The sequence below is a fragment of the Rosa chinensis genome, chromosome 7 (genome assembly GCF_002994745.2).
Source record: "Rosa chinensis cultivar Old Blush chromosome 7, RchiOBHm-V2, whole genome shotgun sequence".
NCBI lineage: Eukaryota > Viridiplantae > Streptophyta > Magnoliopsida > Rosales > Rosaceae > Rosa > Rosa chinensis.
The window spans coordinates 9,313,241-9,328,418 of NC_037094.1; the positions used below are offsets into that span (position 1 = coordinate 9,313,241).

At 38.9% G+C, this 15,178-nt stretch overlaps 1 protein-coding gene across 2 annotated transcripts; it reads right to left on the minus strand.

Annotated features, from left to right (window-relative positions):
- Positions 1-7,769: 7,769 nt before the first annotated feature.
- On the minus strand, positions 7,770-12,221 carry LOC112180871. Of its 2 annotated transcripts, none has more exons than XM_024319441.2 (13): positions 12,000-12,221; positions 11,753-11,829; positions 11,495-11,608; positions 10,987-11,079; positions 10,544-10,588; positions 10,381-10,419; positions 10,016-10,274; positions 9,544-9,620; positions 9,287-9,400; positions 8,751-8,843; positions 8,394-8,438; positions 8,210-8,248; positions 7,770-8,100 (listed from the first exon to the last, which is right to left on the minus strand). In XM_024319441.2, exons 1-13 carry the CDS (start codon positions 12,067-12,069, stop codon positions 8,029-8,031), a joined length of 1,137 nt encoding a protein of 378 aa, XP_024175209.1. In that variant the 5' UTR covers positions 12,070-12,221; the 3' UTR covers positions 7,770-8,028. The 2 variants fall into 2 exon arrangements, with proteins under 2 accessions (XP_024175209.1, XP_024175207.1); XM_024319439.2 differs by having other exon boundaries at positions 7,844-8,108.
- Between the last annotated feature and the right edge of the window lie 2,957 nt (positions 12,222-15,178).

Consider the following 15,178-nt stretch of genomic DNA (forward strand, 5'->3'; position numbering starts at 1 on the left):
AGTCTCCGCTGAGCAAATCCGCCAGCGGAACGTCTCCCTTGTCACCTTCCAAGGAGTGAAGTCTCCGCTGAGCAAATCCGCCAGCGGAACGTCTCCCTTGTCACCTTCCAAGGAGTGAAGTCTCCGCTGAGCAAATCCGCCAGCGGAACGTCTCCCTTGTCACCTTCCAAGGAGTGAAGTCTCCGCTGAGCAAATCCGCCAGCGGAACGTCTCCCTTGTCACCTTCCAAGGAGTGAAGTCTCCGCTGAGCAAATCCGCCAGCGGAACGTCTCCCTTGTCACCTTCCAAGGAGTGAAGTCTCCGCTGAGAAAATCCGCCAGCGGAACTTCTCCCTTGTCATCCTCCAAGCGACGAAGTCCCCGCTGAGCGAAACCCCGCCAGCGGAACTCCTCCCTTGCCATCCTGCAAGCGCGATGTCTGTCGCTACACACCTCTGGCGGAATCCCTTTTTTCATCTTGCAAAAACAACCGCCAGGCACATCTATCAGACGCTGCTTCCTGCTGCATCCAGCGGGGGGATGTCCGTCAAACGGAAAATCCCGAGGCTACGCCTCACTGACAACGACCGCTACGCGGCGTTACCGTCAGACCGTCCCTACGGGACACGGGGACTAGTCACAGTCTACGACTGCCCTGATCAGGCAAGTTGACCCCCGTCATTTGGGTGCTAAAACATTGGGCTCGCTACCCAACACCCTCTGCTCCGTGCAGCCCCCCCTCATCAAACAGTTCAACGACCATCCGGAGGTCTATCTTCGCCGGGGAGTGGGGGACTCCCTGGGGGGCCCAGCAGGGGCCCACCCGAAAGGGTATAAAGCGTTTGCTCAGTAAAACCAACGGTTGACAACGCACTGACGCTAATTATGCTCTTGCAAGTCTAGCGGAGGACAACGCTTCAAACCGCCGAACAACTCCCCAACCAAGATTGCCCTCCTTGACTGGGGACTTGGGGGACTTGTACATACGTGTACATTTGCAAACATAATTAGCTAGAATGGGCCATGCTCATTGTACCGCCAAAGGTACTAATTCCAACCAAAGGAATGACATACGAACACACTGCAAGGCGGGCTACAGCCTCGGCGTCGGACCGCCTCCAGATCGCCACCCACGCGCCGCCACGCGCCGCGCCAAGTTAAGCATCAGAAGCTTCTGAAACTAAGAACTGAAGCATATCAGTCCCACATCGAAAACAAAGACAAGATCAGTCTCTTCCTCACCTATAAAAGGTTCTCTCCTCTCTCCTCATTAATCACGCATTCAATACTTACCTACTGTTACTTTGTCAACATAAATACATTGACTAACTTAGGCATCGGAGAGTTGAAGACCGCCCAGCGCGGTCTCCCTCTGACGCCCATTGTATTTTACTTGACAGGTAACGGGAATCACAACATAAGTACAAGTATCGATCCGCCCATCGGATCAGCGTTAACTAAGGTTTGGCCACCGCTAGACTTTCAGACATTAACACTTACCAAGTTTTAATAATTAATTAAACTAGTATACATTCTCTCAATCCATTAATTAAGTAGCAAAGCTAATTAATCTCTAATAATTATTTAATAAATAGAGATTTTGTGCAACATTATGAGTGATTAGGGTTGAAATATATGACCATTAATTGAAATGATATAAATCTAACTAGTGACTGCCAAGTGGCAAATCAAATAATACAGGGTCAATAAAACCCCAGCCCCTCATGCATGCATGCACGCATACCTTTTCCAGTACGTGGCAAAATAGACTTTGTGATTGATAAAGAGTTTTTCTAAATGTATCCAATAAATATCTAAGTACACCCAATAAATTTTTTACACCCAGCAAATTTTTAAAATAACAAATTACATCCAGAAAATTTCCTAAAATACCCTTTTCTATAATTAAACCCAACAAAACTCATATGCCCATACCCTTTTCGTTTATCAAATACCTAGCAGACTCCCTCATTCTTCTAAGATGAAGAAAAAGAAAAGGAGTTCTCTGGTGAATAAGAATGTGAAGGGGAAATTGAATATCCTTCTTTTGATAGGACAAATGAACATCCTAACAAAAGACCTGGCTTAGAGGTTCTTCATTTTGCGAATTGTGGGTGCAATGGTTTTACCATGTATGACCGCAATGGTGATGATGAGACTAAATCTATTCAAACAGATGAGAGCTATCAAGACTTTCTAAGTCTTCTTGAGATAAATGATGAAAACATGACATATGCACCCCAAAATGGTAGATCAGAGACAAATGATGTGGATCAGATTCTGATTTAATTGCACTAGAGAGGGATCCAGTTGATGGAGGTCGTACCCCAATTGTCTATATCTTCTTCAATTCCCTTTCAACTTTGGTTTGTTCTTTCTATTTATCAAACCCATGCACACACATGGACACAAACATGTGCATGCATAAATGTTTGGGCTTCTGGAATTTGCAAGTTTGGGGAAGATGTAGCCTGTTGATCTCATTAGCTAGGTAATGATAACCACGACTGCAGTATTTTCTTGTTGGGCTAGGAAATCAATGGAGCAACTACTCAGTATCACTAACCGAGTAATCATATACTGGTTTTATGGCTTGTACCGTTTGTTTAGGACCAAAGACCTAGAACTCCTTGTCTTCATCTCAGAAGAACAAGGGAGTAGTATTCTTCATCTGGGTTTATGGGTTTAATTAAAAAAAGGGTATTATAGGAAAATTTGTTGGGTGTAGTTAAAGATTTTATAAATTTGCTAGGTGTACATAGATATTTGCTGGTTACATTTAGAAAGACTCTCGATAAACGTGAGAGAAAGAACAATAAAATTCATCTTTCTGTCTCAGAGAAATTTCAATATTCTTGGAAGACTTTCTTTAATTTCTTTTCTCTCACTACTATCATAATGACTAAACTAGCCTTACTTGCAAACCTCCTCATATGGAACATTCTAGAATCCAAAACGATGCTTGTCCAACAAGAAAAAAAATCCAAAACGATCGATGGACTTGCATACCAGTCACAATAATAAGAGGAAAACTTGATCTATTTTGAGCTACTGATCGACAACGCCCTATTAATTGTAAATGACGTTTCAATTGAAACAATCAAATCGTTTTTCTCAAATTTATTCCCCAACTCGATCTTATAACTAGCTACTAGCAAACAAAAGCGCACTTTAGTGACAACTTCGAATTTAATTCTTTTTGTGTTTAATTTCACTACCATACTCAGGACATTGACACATCATGAAGTGTAAGAGTTGAAATTTATCGGTACAAATTCTTAACTATATATATATATATTCAGAAAACATGCTAGAATATGCAATGTGAAAATATTAAAATCACTATTTAGTTACCAATATTTCATTCGATCTGTAAAGGCCACAAGATTTTCCAAAGAGTGTTAATAGCAAGTTGTCTTGAATTAGCCTTTCTCTGTGGGTCTGAAGGTACTCAATCTCAGAGCGTAAAATGATTTTCTATAGTCAAAAACTAGTTATTTTGATGGCCGGGGGGGTAAAATTGTAAATTTATGCGCTGACCGTTTTAATCGGCAAAATTTATCGTTATGAGAGAGGTCACGGGTTTCAGGTTCTTTTTGTTTCATCCCTCATTCCCTTGTATAGACTTTTTCTCGAACTCTTACAAGAGATCTCTTTAATAACTAATCTTACACTTGTCAAATGGCAGCTATTAGTTTAAGCACAGATCGTTTCAAGTAAGCTCATGATTAGGTAAGAAAATCTTTGCTTTGCTTATGATTAATACTATAATTGGGGTCTAGATTAAAAAAAAAAAAATTCATGATTAATCATTTAAACAGTTTTGTTTTTGATATTTATTCACCAAGTAATTCAGTTAATTACAGCCAACTCATATCAACGATCAATTCAAATGAATATAAGTATGCAGATAGTACTAAATTACGTATTACGCCGATTATCTTTTTTTATATATTAATTTTTAATTTTTTTTTAATTTAGGCACAGTATATAATTTGTTAACCACAGTCTGTTAGGGAGCTATTGAGCTCGGGCCCACAAAGATATAACTAACCACCGCTCCAGTCACACTCTCTCTCTCTCTCTCTCTCTCCCTCAGTCACGCAGTAGTCTTTTGACTCTTTTCTTCTTCCACTCTCTCTTTGCCTTACTCTCAAGAAAGCAAGAGCCATGGCCGACGACGGCGCACCTCAGTTCCCGTTCATTCCTGTGTTTCCGACGAAACCCCGTGCTGCGGCCGGAAGAAGAATCCTGCCAACAAGACTTCGCTTCTACTCCCCTCCAAGAAACGCAAGGCGCTACTCGTGTGACGGCGGGATGGCACGTTACCGGTCGGCGTCACCCTCCGGCGGTCTCCCTCTCAGGCAGAGGCACGATCCTCCGGCTCTCACCGTGGAAATGCTTGAACTTCTGATCCAAGCTCAGAACAACCAATTGAACCTCCACGACGACCAAGTGAACCAACCCGCGCCGGTTGCCGGAATTGAACGCAATGACCCGGACGACCGCGACATGATTCCAGGATACCGCTCCGACTCGTCTGAACATCTTCCACCTCTGGTACCACGTCATCCGACGCCGGACCCACTGGTTCCGGAGGACCACATTCCCCACAACGACGACCAGTACGCTGACGACGATCAATATGACGGTGACGAGGCGCAATTTGAAGACGACGTCGTGGTGGACGAAGAGGATCTTGGCGACGACGGAATGGACGAGGAAGACTACGGCGATGACCAATGGCGGATCCAGGATTAGAACCTTGGACGGGCTAGATTTCTTAAACAAAAAAAAAATATATATATATATTATGGAGAATCTCGACGGTGCGAGAAAATTTTATAAATTTAAAAAAATTGTACATCTAGTCACTTACCCCTCAAATGCATATCTATACAAAAATAAAAAACAAAATCAACAACAAAATAAACGTGCAATGCAATACAAGAACCTAAACTAACTAAATCTAACTCTACGAGTTTCACAAGCTTCAAACTCTTTGATCACCGATTCATTGTCAATAGATTCAGCATATTCCTTCTCAATGTGAAGGACCATACAATCACCAAGAAACTCATCCTCCATCTTGTTTATAAGTTTATTCTTAATGATGTTCATAGCTGAAAATGCCATTTTAGTGGTCGCCGTAGAAACAGGAATAGTCAAAACTAGACAAATCAATCTATAAAGCATAGGGAAAAATTCTGACTCAATTGCACATTTGCACAGCAAAATGCCATATTTGCTGCAGAAACTCAATTGCACAATTTTAAGTAAACCCACTGAGGCACTGACCTGTTTAAGTATTGAAATCAAATAATCCGTTAAACCCACAACAATTGCCCATTTGCACAGCAGAAACTCATATTTGCATTTAAACAATTAAACCCACATCACATTTAAGTCGAGTGAACTGCAGAAGTGCAGAACCCAGAAATTTCATAACCAAGAAGACGGAGAGAAATTACAGCTGCATACTAGATTTCCAGACCAAGAGACAACCTTCATTCTTCAATCCATGAAATCATCAATCCAATACAACCTACGAAATTGAATTTCACATCAATCCTTAACCCTAGAAATTGCCCCAAATTGGATTGATTCAATTAAACAAAATCTTACATTCAATTAAACGAAATTGATGTCTTGATCTCTGAGACTTGAAGTGGAGAAGCCGAGCTCTGCCAGAGTTTAGAGGAGGAGGACTGGAGGAGGTGACGAACTGGAGAAGGAATCGAATATGAACTGGAGAGGTCGACTGAACTGGACGACTGGAGTTGGGAGTGGGTTTAGGACGGAACGGGCTTGAGCTGGACCATACCTAATTAAAAAAAAAAAAAAACCAAGTATACATCTAATTTTTTTTTTAGGCCCAAAATTTTCGGACGGGCTGGAGCTCGCCCAAGTCAGTATGTAGATCCGCCACTGGCGATGACCCGCGCGACATTGACTGGTAACAAACCCTAAACCCGACCCGCCCCGCCGGCCACCGTACTAATTAATCCAGTTCTTTTAGCTAGTACAAGTTAGGTACGCGCGTGGCATTAGTATACAGTACTATTAGATCCGTATGCCAAAACCTGTCCTGTCCTTTCTTGTGGGAATGTGGGATCATCGATTTGATACTAGGCGAAGATCTTCTATTTTTGATCTCGGTTTGTGATTATCTGGTTAAAACGTTGAAAAGAATAGAAGCAACATGTAACATGTTATAGATTAATCATTAGTTCCAAACACTAGCATTTTGAATTATGTGAATCTTGATCGATCCAAAAGAAAGAACCTATAATTAATCTTTAGTACGTTTCTAAGAATTAATGCATTAGAGCCTGAAACTTCAGTTAGAAAACCAGACTTAATTATAAGACGTAGTTTTTACAGATCGAAACCCATATATATATATATATATATATATATATGGAAATAACGAGCAATTGATCGAGCATGCATTTTTCTGTTCATGGGCTTGTTTGAATAACCTATATAGTATTATTTGTATTCATTGGTTTTTAGCAAATTATGCATTAATTGAATGTATAGGCTATTTCATATTTGACGTGTGATGCTACTATTTCTATGATGATTGATGAGTATGTGGATAGATAGTCTCATATAGAGATTGAATTGGAATCGATCGGAAATGAGAATTGTTTTTGATGATTCTGCTTCTTTCAGGGTGGCTAACCTAGGGGACGGTGATGAAGAGAAGAAGGAAGACCATATAATGGATCCAGCTGATGTGGTCGAGGAGCCTTATGAAGATGAAAATGGTTGATGATGATGAGATGGAAACTGACGAGGAAGAGTTTACTTACTCGCAGGATCCAGATTACCACCCATGAACGTATATGGTACGTACGTCATTCCCTGAATTCTCTCTTGAATAAGTACACTGCTAGCTTCTTGTCAATGTCCCAGAATTTGTATGCTGCTGTTTGTGATTCCTCATTGAATTGATTTTTTTTTTCTTATGTAATTGTGACAGAAAAGCAATGCGTCAAGGCTGTCCACTTTCACTGAGCTTTGCTGCAAACAAAGGATGACTCAAGATAGATATCATAAATCCAAAGATAACAAGTGTGATTGTTACTCCTTGAGCACTTGCTAGTACTCTTTCATGGATAAAGTGTCTAATTCTTTTCAGAAATTACTTTGGTTTAAGAATGAATGTTCAATATGGTATGTGTAAGACATTTTTTTGTACCTTAATTTTCTAATAGCTTAAACTTTTGTTAAGAAAATTAGCATAATATACATTCTTGGTCTATTTTGTAATAACTCAGAATCTTGGAGAACAAGGCTGAAGGCTTTCATAATCTTCTTAATACGTAATTGCACAGCTTTGGGTTATGATCGAATTTGCTTGCCCTGTTGAGGTTGGCTGATCCCAGTTGCTTGGAAGGAAGGCCGACTCATCTTGAACTTGAATTTGGTTTTGGTTTTCTTCCTTGGAATTTTTCTAATTTTTTTTCTTCAGTTGAGGAAAGAATTTACAACTTATAAATTGTTTTTGCTGAGAGAGATCGACTGCACTACGATTATTATTATTATTTTTCTTGCATGCAGTTTAATCTATGGGCTCCTATTAGCTTATACCTTTTAAAACCCAAGTACCCAACCCATGGAAACCACTAGCAATTAAGAAACAACCCCTCATATCTGAGATGATCTCCTTCTCCATTTTACTTTAATTAGTTACTTGATCTCCTCTTTCCTTTTCTACTGTCTTCAAGCCAGTAAAAAATTCAAGAGAGAAGTACCGTTTTTAGAAGAAAATCAATTCTCTGAATCTTGGAAAATGTATGTAGAAATTGGCTATTAAAGTCAACAAAGAGAAGATAAAGATGACTGAGAGAGGGAGATCGTGAACATTTTCAGATTTTGAATTATACACGTACAATATTTGAACAGGGGTTGTCAAATATATGTTCCGCCTTGTTGCGCTCAGCTTAGTTATCACAGACACAAAGCCTCAAGCTTCTTCATTAATCGGTAGGTTTCCCCATTCAATTTCAACCTCCTAACAATGCAAGCGGGATCTTCATCTTTAATGAAGCAGCACTCGACAATTGACCTGAACTGCCTTAATCCTGCACCTGAAGTTCCCACTGCAACAACACTGGATTCCTAGTCATGTTCAAACAAATGAAAGTCATTACATTCTTAAATCTCTCATTTGCCAAACCATTAACCAATAAGAATATTAAAAAAGGAACAGTAATCCTTACATTAATGTAAATCTCACACTTTGACAGGCGTGCCAGTGTCTGCATCCAGTTAATATTGTTAGCAGAAAAGGAATTACACACACAAGTATTCAATAGAATGTGTAGCTATATAAATGTGCCCAAGTATTTTACTTTCTTTTGAAAGGGACGATCAGTAAAGCATAATTTAGATAACTTTGTGCACCTGCAAGTAGCACTTGAATCGGTCCTTGTTTTTAACAAATCGCTCCTGCACAAAGTAGAATATATAGTTTAGAAAAAGTGAGCTTTTCCCCAACTCCTGCAGATTTACAAAACTATCAAGAGTCTGACTCTTAATGGAGTAGCTATGTAGTAAAAAAACTAAATTAACTCACATATTCCACTAATCATCCCAATATTAATAACTCTAAACCTTTCAAATGTCAAACAAAAGCTTTAACCACCAGATTAAACAAAATACTATACTCAAATATCCTGCACCTTAATTACAAACAAGTGCTTCCAAAATAGTAAGATTTCAACTTTGTTTAGAGAAAACTTAAAAAAGAAAATGCCCCACCTTCTTGATTCCATATTTAGAGCAAAGTCCACCTTCTTGAAACCCAGTCTTGATGACTTCATGTTGCAGGCGGCTGTGCAGGATTTCTATTGCCTGATATGAACATATTTTGTCCTCAAATGATAAAATTGATACAAAGGAGCTCATAGTTTCCAAGTAAAGTTTGACTATAGGTAAACGAACTGAATTTTATGTAGATGTAAATATTTCTGACATAACATACATATGTGATTGCTATTGATCAGCCATGCTCAATGTTACTTACATGTTGCGATATAAGTATAAAAATCACATTGCAATGAAAAATAGGTACCTTACCTACAGCTTAGAACGTACTTCAATTCATCTAAACTTACAGAGTTACAGAGGATAGCTAATTTTCTTTTGTTTTCTTTTTTTGACGACATTGTTCTATGGACAAATAGTGACTAAATTACATGCCAACAGGGTGCTATTTTCAGACATGTCTAGACCCCAAGCCACAGGGACCAATTCTAATTTTTAGCCAAATTAATACAGAGGTTTGTCATTTATACCTTAGATGCCGGAATACTAGTTCTTGCCAGAAGCTCAACAAGAATGACAGCCTTGTCCATAACATCAGGATCCTTGGTTCTTCTGGTAGTTGAAAGTGTCATGGAACGCTCAGCCTGACCATAATTTGAAAAACAAGAACTTCATGTGTGCATCAAATCAGACATATTTGAAATCATTAACAGATCAATATTTTATTTTTACAAACACACTCAAGAGTTTCCGCAAAAAAAATGGGCATCATGGGTTAATGGCATACCATATTCAGAGTGCATGAAATGCCATACTCTTCTAAAAATGATTGCAAAAATGGCAAAGCTTCTTGCACCACTTTTTCTGCACAAAATAAAGCAAATATTCGGTGTGAATGCTTGTTTTTATAAAAACAGTGAGACAGATCGGAAATATTCCCTTCACTACAATGCATATGTATAAATGATTCAAGATTAATGTCAAGCACACATATACAAAATATTAACATGTAGCACCGATGTGAACATGAATAGTCACCATTACCATTACCGTTACCCTCTTCTTTCTCATGTGATATCTATGATAACTGATCAGAATGTAATACTACTTAATTGGTTGACATGAACCAAATACTGGATGGATAGTTATGACCATAATCATAAGCCATTAATAAGAGTGTTTTGCCTTCCGCATGATAACTAAAACTTCAGAGAACTAAAGGAAGTCTTCAATTTCCTTAAACTACGAGAAAAATGTACCTCGGCCTATATAGCAGGTCATAGAGAAAGAGGTTACTTCAAGCATGCCATACAGATCCAAGGAAGGGCCAGAGTTCTCCATTCTCAAGTAATCGACATTTGGGTGTTGAAGATTTTCCACTCCTTGTCTCCTCCTCAAGACAGTTTTAACCTCACTGATAGTTGTTGCAGGATCCGCATTGTTAACAATGCAGCCTACGACAAGCTTCCTGATTGCCATTAAAGCTAGAGGGTCTCCCACTGCAGCAACAGTGTCTTCCTACTCATTTTACAGAGCAAATTATAAAAATTCATAATTAGACTGAAGACAAGAAAAAAAACTGTGCAACATATGCATAAGAATCACAAGGAACAATAACACTTACATTAAGAAAAAGATAACAAAATGTCAGTGCTCCAAGTGCCTGCATTGAAAAAAAAAAAAATTAAACACTAAACATCAAAGTACCAATCAAATGCTATACATACTATTTCTCTTTTCTTTTTCTTTATTCCTTGAGTAGGAACATCAGCAAAACATTAATGTACCTCTAGGGAGCAGGCAAGACATTCCCGTTGTTTAACAAATTGATCCTGCAAACAATAAGTAGATCAGAAAAGGCAAGGCGGAAAAGTGGCTTTTGCGTATCTGCAGCAGTATGAGGCTTTGGGTCTGACTACCTCATGGAATAGCTAGGCAGAGGCCTGATTAAGGCTACTAGTAATCACGCCACTCTCCTCACAAATATTAAATCCTGTTTCACTAAACCCTAATGAACTCTAGACCTTTATAATATCAAAAAAAGCTCTAAGCCTTTCAGCAACACGCCACAGAATTACAATGCAATAATAAAAAGGTGCAGTATCACAATTACATAGAATAAGCCTAAATGATAAGAACTAAACGTGTTTGAGATTTTTGTTGTTGAAAGAAAACACTGAGAGACACCTGCTCCTAAAAGCAAATGGGTGGAAGTTTATGTAGTACCGACCTTCTTGATCCCATATATGGAGCAAAGCCCACCTTGTTGATTCCCAGTTTTGATGAGGATATGTTTCCGATCACCATTTAGTATTTCTATTGCCTGAAATCAACATGTTGTGCAATCAAATCAGAAAACGAATACAAAACAGCTCAAAGACAAAGTCAGTTTCATTGAAAAGAAGTACTAGAAGCTCTTTAGTAAAAAGAAAGCAGCATATCATAATATCATTATCTCAACTATATATAGGTAGATACACAGTAACTGAGCACTTAATGAAGATGTGAATATTCTTCAGTAATAAACCTAAATGAATATGCGATTACTATTAATATGAAGCATATATTTTCCACATGTTGTTGCCTTAAGCTAAAGAATTACATTGAAAGAAAGGACATAAATGCCTTATAATACATATGCCTTGGCAATTACAACGAATCATTTGGATTTAAAAGAATAGCTCATTAGTCATTAGTCATTAGAAAAAGATGACAACAAAAGGGATCTCCGTTTGTACCAGATATGGTGGAACATGAGTTGTTGCCAAAAGTTCAACGATGCGTGTAGCCTTATCAAAAGAATTCCGGCCCTTAGTCCTTCCGGTTGTTGAGACTATCACGGAACGCTCAGCCTGACCAGTGACCACAATTTGACATATAACAATTACATATGATCATCAACTCATACAGAATAGAGTGTTTACAAAGATCAATAATTCCTATCTTTACAAACTCGACATAAAGAGTTGTCATAAGCAACATTTATAATGCCATACCAGATTCAGTGCACATGAAACGCCAAACTCTTCGAAAGACGATTCCAGCATCGGCCAAGCATCTTGCAACTTCTTTTCTACACAAAACAACGCAAAGGCTCATATATTGGAGTATTACTCTCTTAATTAATACCAGTAACAATTTTAGAATCACTGAATTTCTTATAATGGAGCAATTCTGAAATGCATTGTAATTCTAAAGTAGCGAATAGCAAAGAGAATAAGAGCAATAGAGGAAGTAAGGTACCTCGTTTTTCATGGAATAGGGCAGAGAAAGAGGTCTCGTTGCAGGAAGGGGCCGACTGGTCGATCTGCATGTGCTCAACGACTCCGTTTTCTCTCTTCTCCGTCGTCGCAGACTCGGAACGTACTGTTGATTATTATGAAATCGGGAAGATGATCAATAAGGAGGAGGCGGCCATCGTTTGGGCTCTTTTAATTCCTAGTCCGTTTTTAATTAGGAAAATGAGTTAATGATGCTTCTTCTAATCATTTTTTTTTTCCGGTTGAAACTGAGAATAATATATTACTTGGGAGAATAGAATTAACATTAAGCCACGCAGGACTATTACATATCCAAACATGAAAGTCAGGGATTATTCACTTTTGTTTATCTACTCAAATAATTTTATTATTCAATCATTTTTAGTCGCATTTGATTCTTAATCTAATAGTGGAGAGTATTATGCAAATAAACTCATTCCAACTATTCAAATTAAATCTAATCTTATCCATTTATGTATAAGTCTCGAAGGTTTAATATAAGGGTGATGTTGTGATCCTCAGATCCTCTATGTATTTTCATTTTGGAGTATGAAAAACTTTTTATTTTATTACAACATGCTTGTCTTATAGATAGTATTGAAAATGACTTTTCTATATTTTTCAATTCGTGGGGTGAAAAATTGGGCTACATATCCTAAACCCTGAACCTTTGCTCCCTATATATGTTCATCAGTACATTACAAGCACGGTGCTGCAATGCACCATTAGAGCATTTCCCATGCGCCGGGCCTTATTTTGGGTCTAGAAAGCCTTTGGGTTCCTCTTGACAAAGTCAGTATATTACAATCACAGTTGTGGATTAGTGGCCGGTGTGATCCAAAGATTTCAGCTTTCTCGTGTAAAGAAAAATCCACTACACAAATTTGTACCCAAAAAAGGAAATGAAGAAGAAGCTAGTAACCTAAATATGCGACAGCTACTTTTATAAGAACATCAATTCTCTGAATTACATCACAAAAGAGAAATCAAAATGGGTTTTTGAATCCCTTCATAGCTCGATCCCCATCAAAGTCAACATAACGAGACGGTAGAGAGGCAGGGAAGATTGTGTATATGACTTTTCAGATGTTAAGGATATTGCACGAAGTCTATACATTCACAAACACAAAGCCTCAAGCTAGATTCATCAACCGGTAAGTTTTTTTACGATCCATTCGTACCTTAGATGCCGGAACACTAGTTCTTGCATGCCAACATTTCAAGAAAATTCCCTGCTATAGATAGATGTCCATAATATCTGGATCCTTGGTCCTTCTGGTAGTTGAAATTCTCAAGGACCTAGCTAATTTCAAATACATCAATTTCGTGTGTGCATCGATCAGATCATACATATAATTTGTAATAATTAAACAACTTATAATATCATTATACAAGGCAGTGTGAAAATGTCATACCATATATTCTCAGTGTACATGAAATCAATGGCATACTCTTCTATGAACGACTTCACAGACGGGGCCGGGCAAGGTTCTTGCACTTGTTAATTGTCTGAACAAAACAATTCAAAGGTCTCGATTAATATATATATATATATATATTAAACTTGATGATTATCTCAATTTAGATGCTGGTCTCATAAAATTTAATTTGTTTTTCAAGGTAGGATTCAATGAAGGTAAATAATAACGGTCATGCATTAGAGGCCACTACAGATTGGGACCTTGTCACATGTTCAGGTCATGACCCTACATCGAGGTCTTACCTCTAGTCTAGGCCTCTAGGGCAACAGCTTTCGGTCTTCAGTCTGTGGCTACGTACCTGACTCTGTGGTCTTGTGCCTTCCCAACGACGATCCATCTTGGCTGTCTCCGTGGTCCCCATCTGCAGGGGATCTTATGTTTTATTCCGTCTTAAAATAGAAATTATTATATGTATCGACAGTGCAAATGATTAACACTTATAAGATGATCTCAATTTTTGATATTTATAATCAATATTTTTTATTAATAACTTAAGAGTGTATTTAATATAATCTAAATTGATAAGAAAACGCTTGTCTGTACAGTGTGCTTTTTTCCAATTTTTTTTCTTTTATTTAAAGGGTTGTCTACTTGTCTTTTTTAGTCCTCACTCCACTCTTCACCTTGCCTTGCTGCATGAGGAGAGGAGAAGGGTTTAAATATAGGGTTTTGTCCATTTACTACAGTTTACTAATCTAAGAGCAAGTCCACCGGTTGCTTCTTGACCGGTCACCAGCTAGGAAAAGCTAAGGTGGTGACCATGGAGGAGAAAAATTCAGCTCCACCGGTAGCTTCTTGACTGGACAAAATCCTGACTTTCTTGACCAAAGCCAAGAAAAAAGCCAAGGGCTTGACATTTTTCTTGCCCAGCCAACCCATCTGCCAGCTCGGCCCAGCCTTGAATGTGGGTGACATCAGCACCAGAAAACTTCACAATTTCTCGTCTAGAGCTGCAATCGAGTAAGAAGCGAAGCCCAGAAAGCCAGAGAAGTCGACGGCGGCAAGGAACCGTAACGGAGACAGAAAGAACCCAGAAACACATTCGTCAAAACTCGATCGAATTGAAAAACTAATTATACAGACGTGTACGTAGAGCATGACGAGGATGAATTTCCTTACCACATGCAAGCAAATCGGTCTCCGGAGTAGCCGGAAAACACCACAGAACCGCCGGAGCATTTGTTGCTTCTCGCCGTCGATTCTCCGTTTCCGTTCAGTGCATGGATGATCCAAGGGCAAGGGGTTGCTGGCGACGGCGAGACGAAGACCATGGTGTCCGCTCGCCCCCATGGAGTGGCCGGAGGAGCGATTTCCGGTCGGGTTCCCTGCTGGGTCGCGCTGCGTCTTGGGTCAGAGAGCACCGAGCTCTCTCTCTCGAATTTTCCTGTCTCTTCCCACAACTCCTATTTAAATGTGTCCCATTAATGAATGACGGCTAGGATCAATAAGTGGGAAAAGGTGGATGGCTAGAATCGCGCCACCTGTTTCTCTTTCTTAAATTAATTTCCCAAAATCTCAAAAGTTCAGACAACCACGAAAAATAGCCCTATGATCCGAATAATTCTCCGAAAATTTTCACGAACTCGTCGTGACGTGTATTATCCAACTCTTACATTGAGGATCTCACCTTGTGAAAATTTCTGAAAATATCTCGAGCACTTTGACATTTGTCAAGATCGCT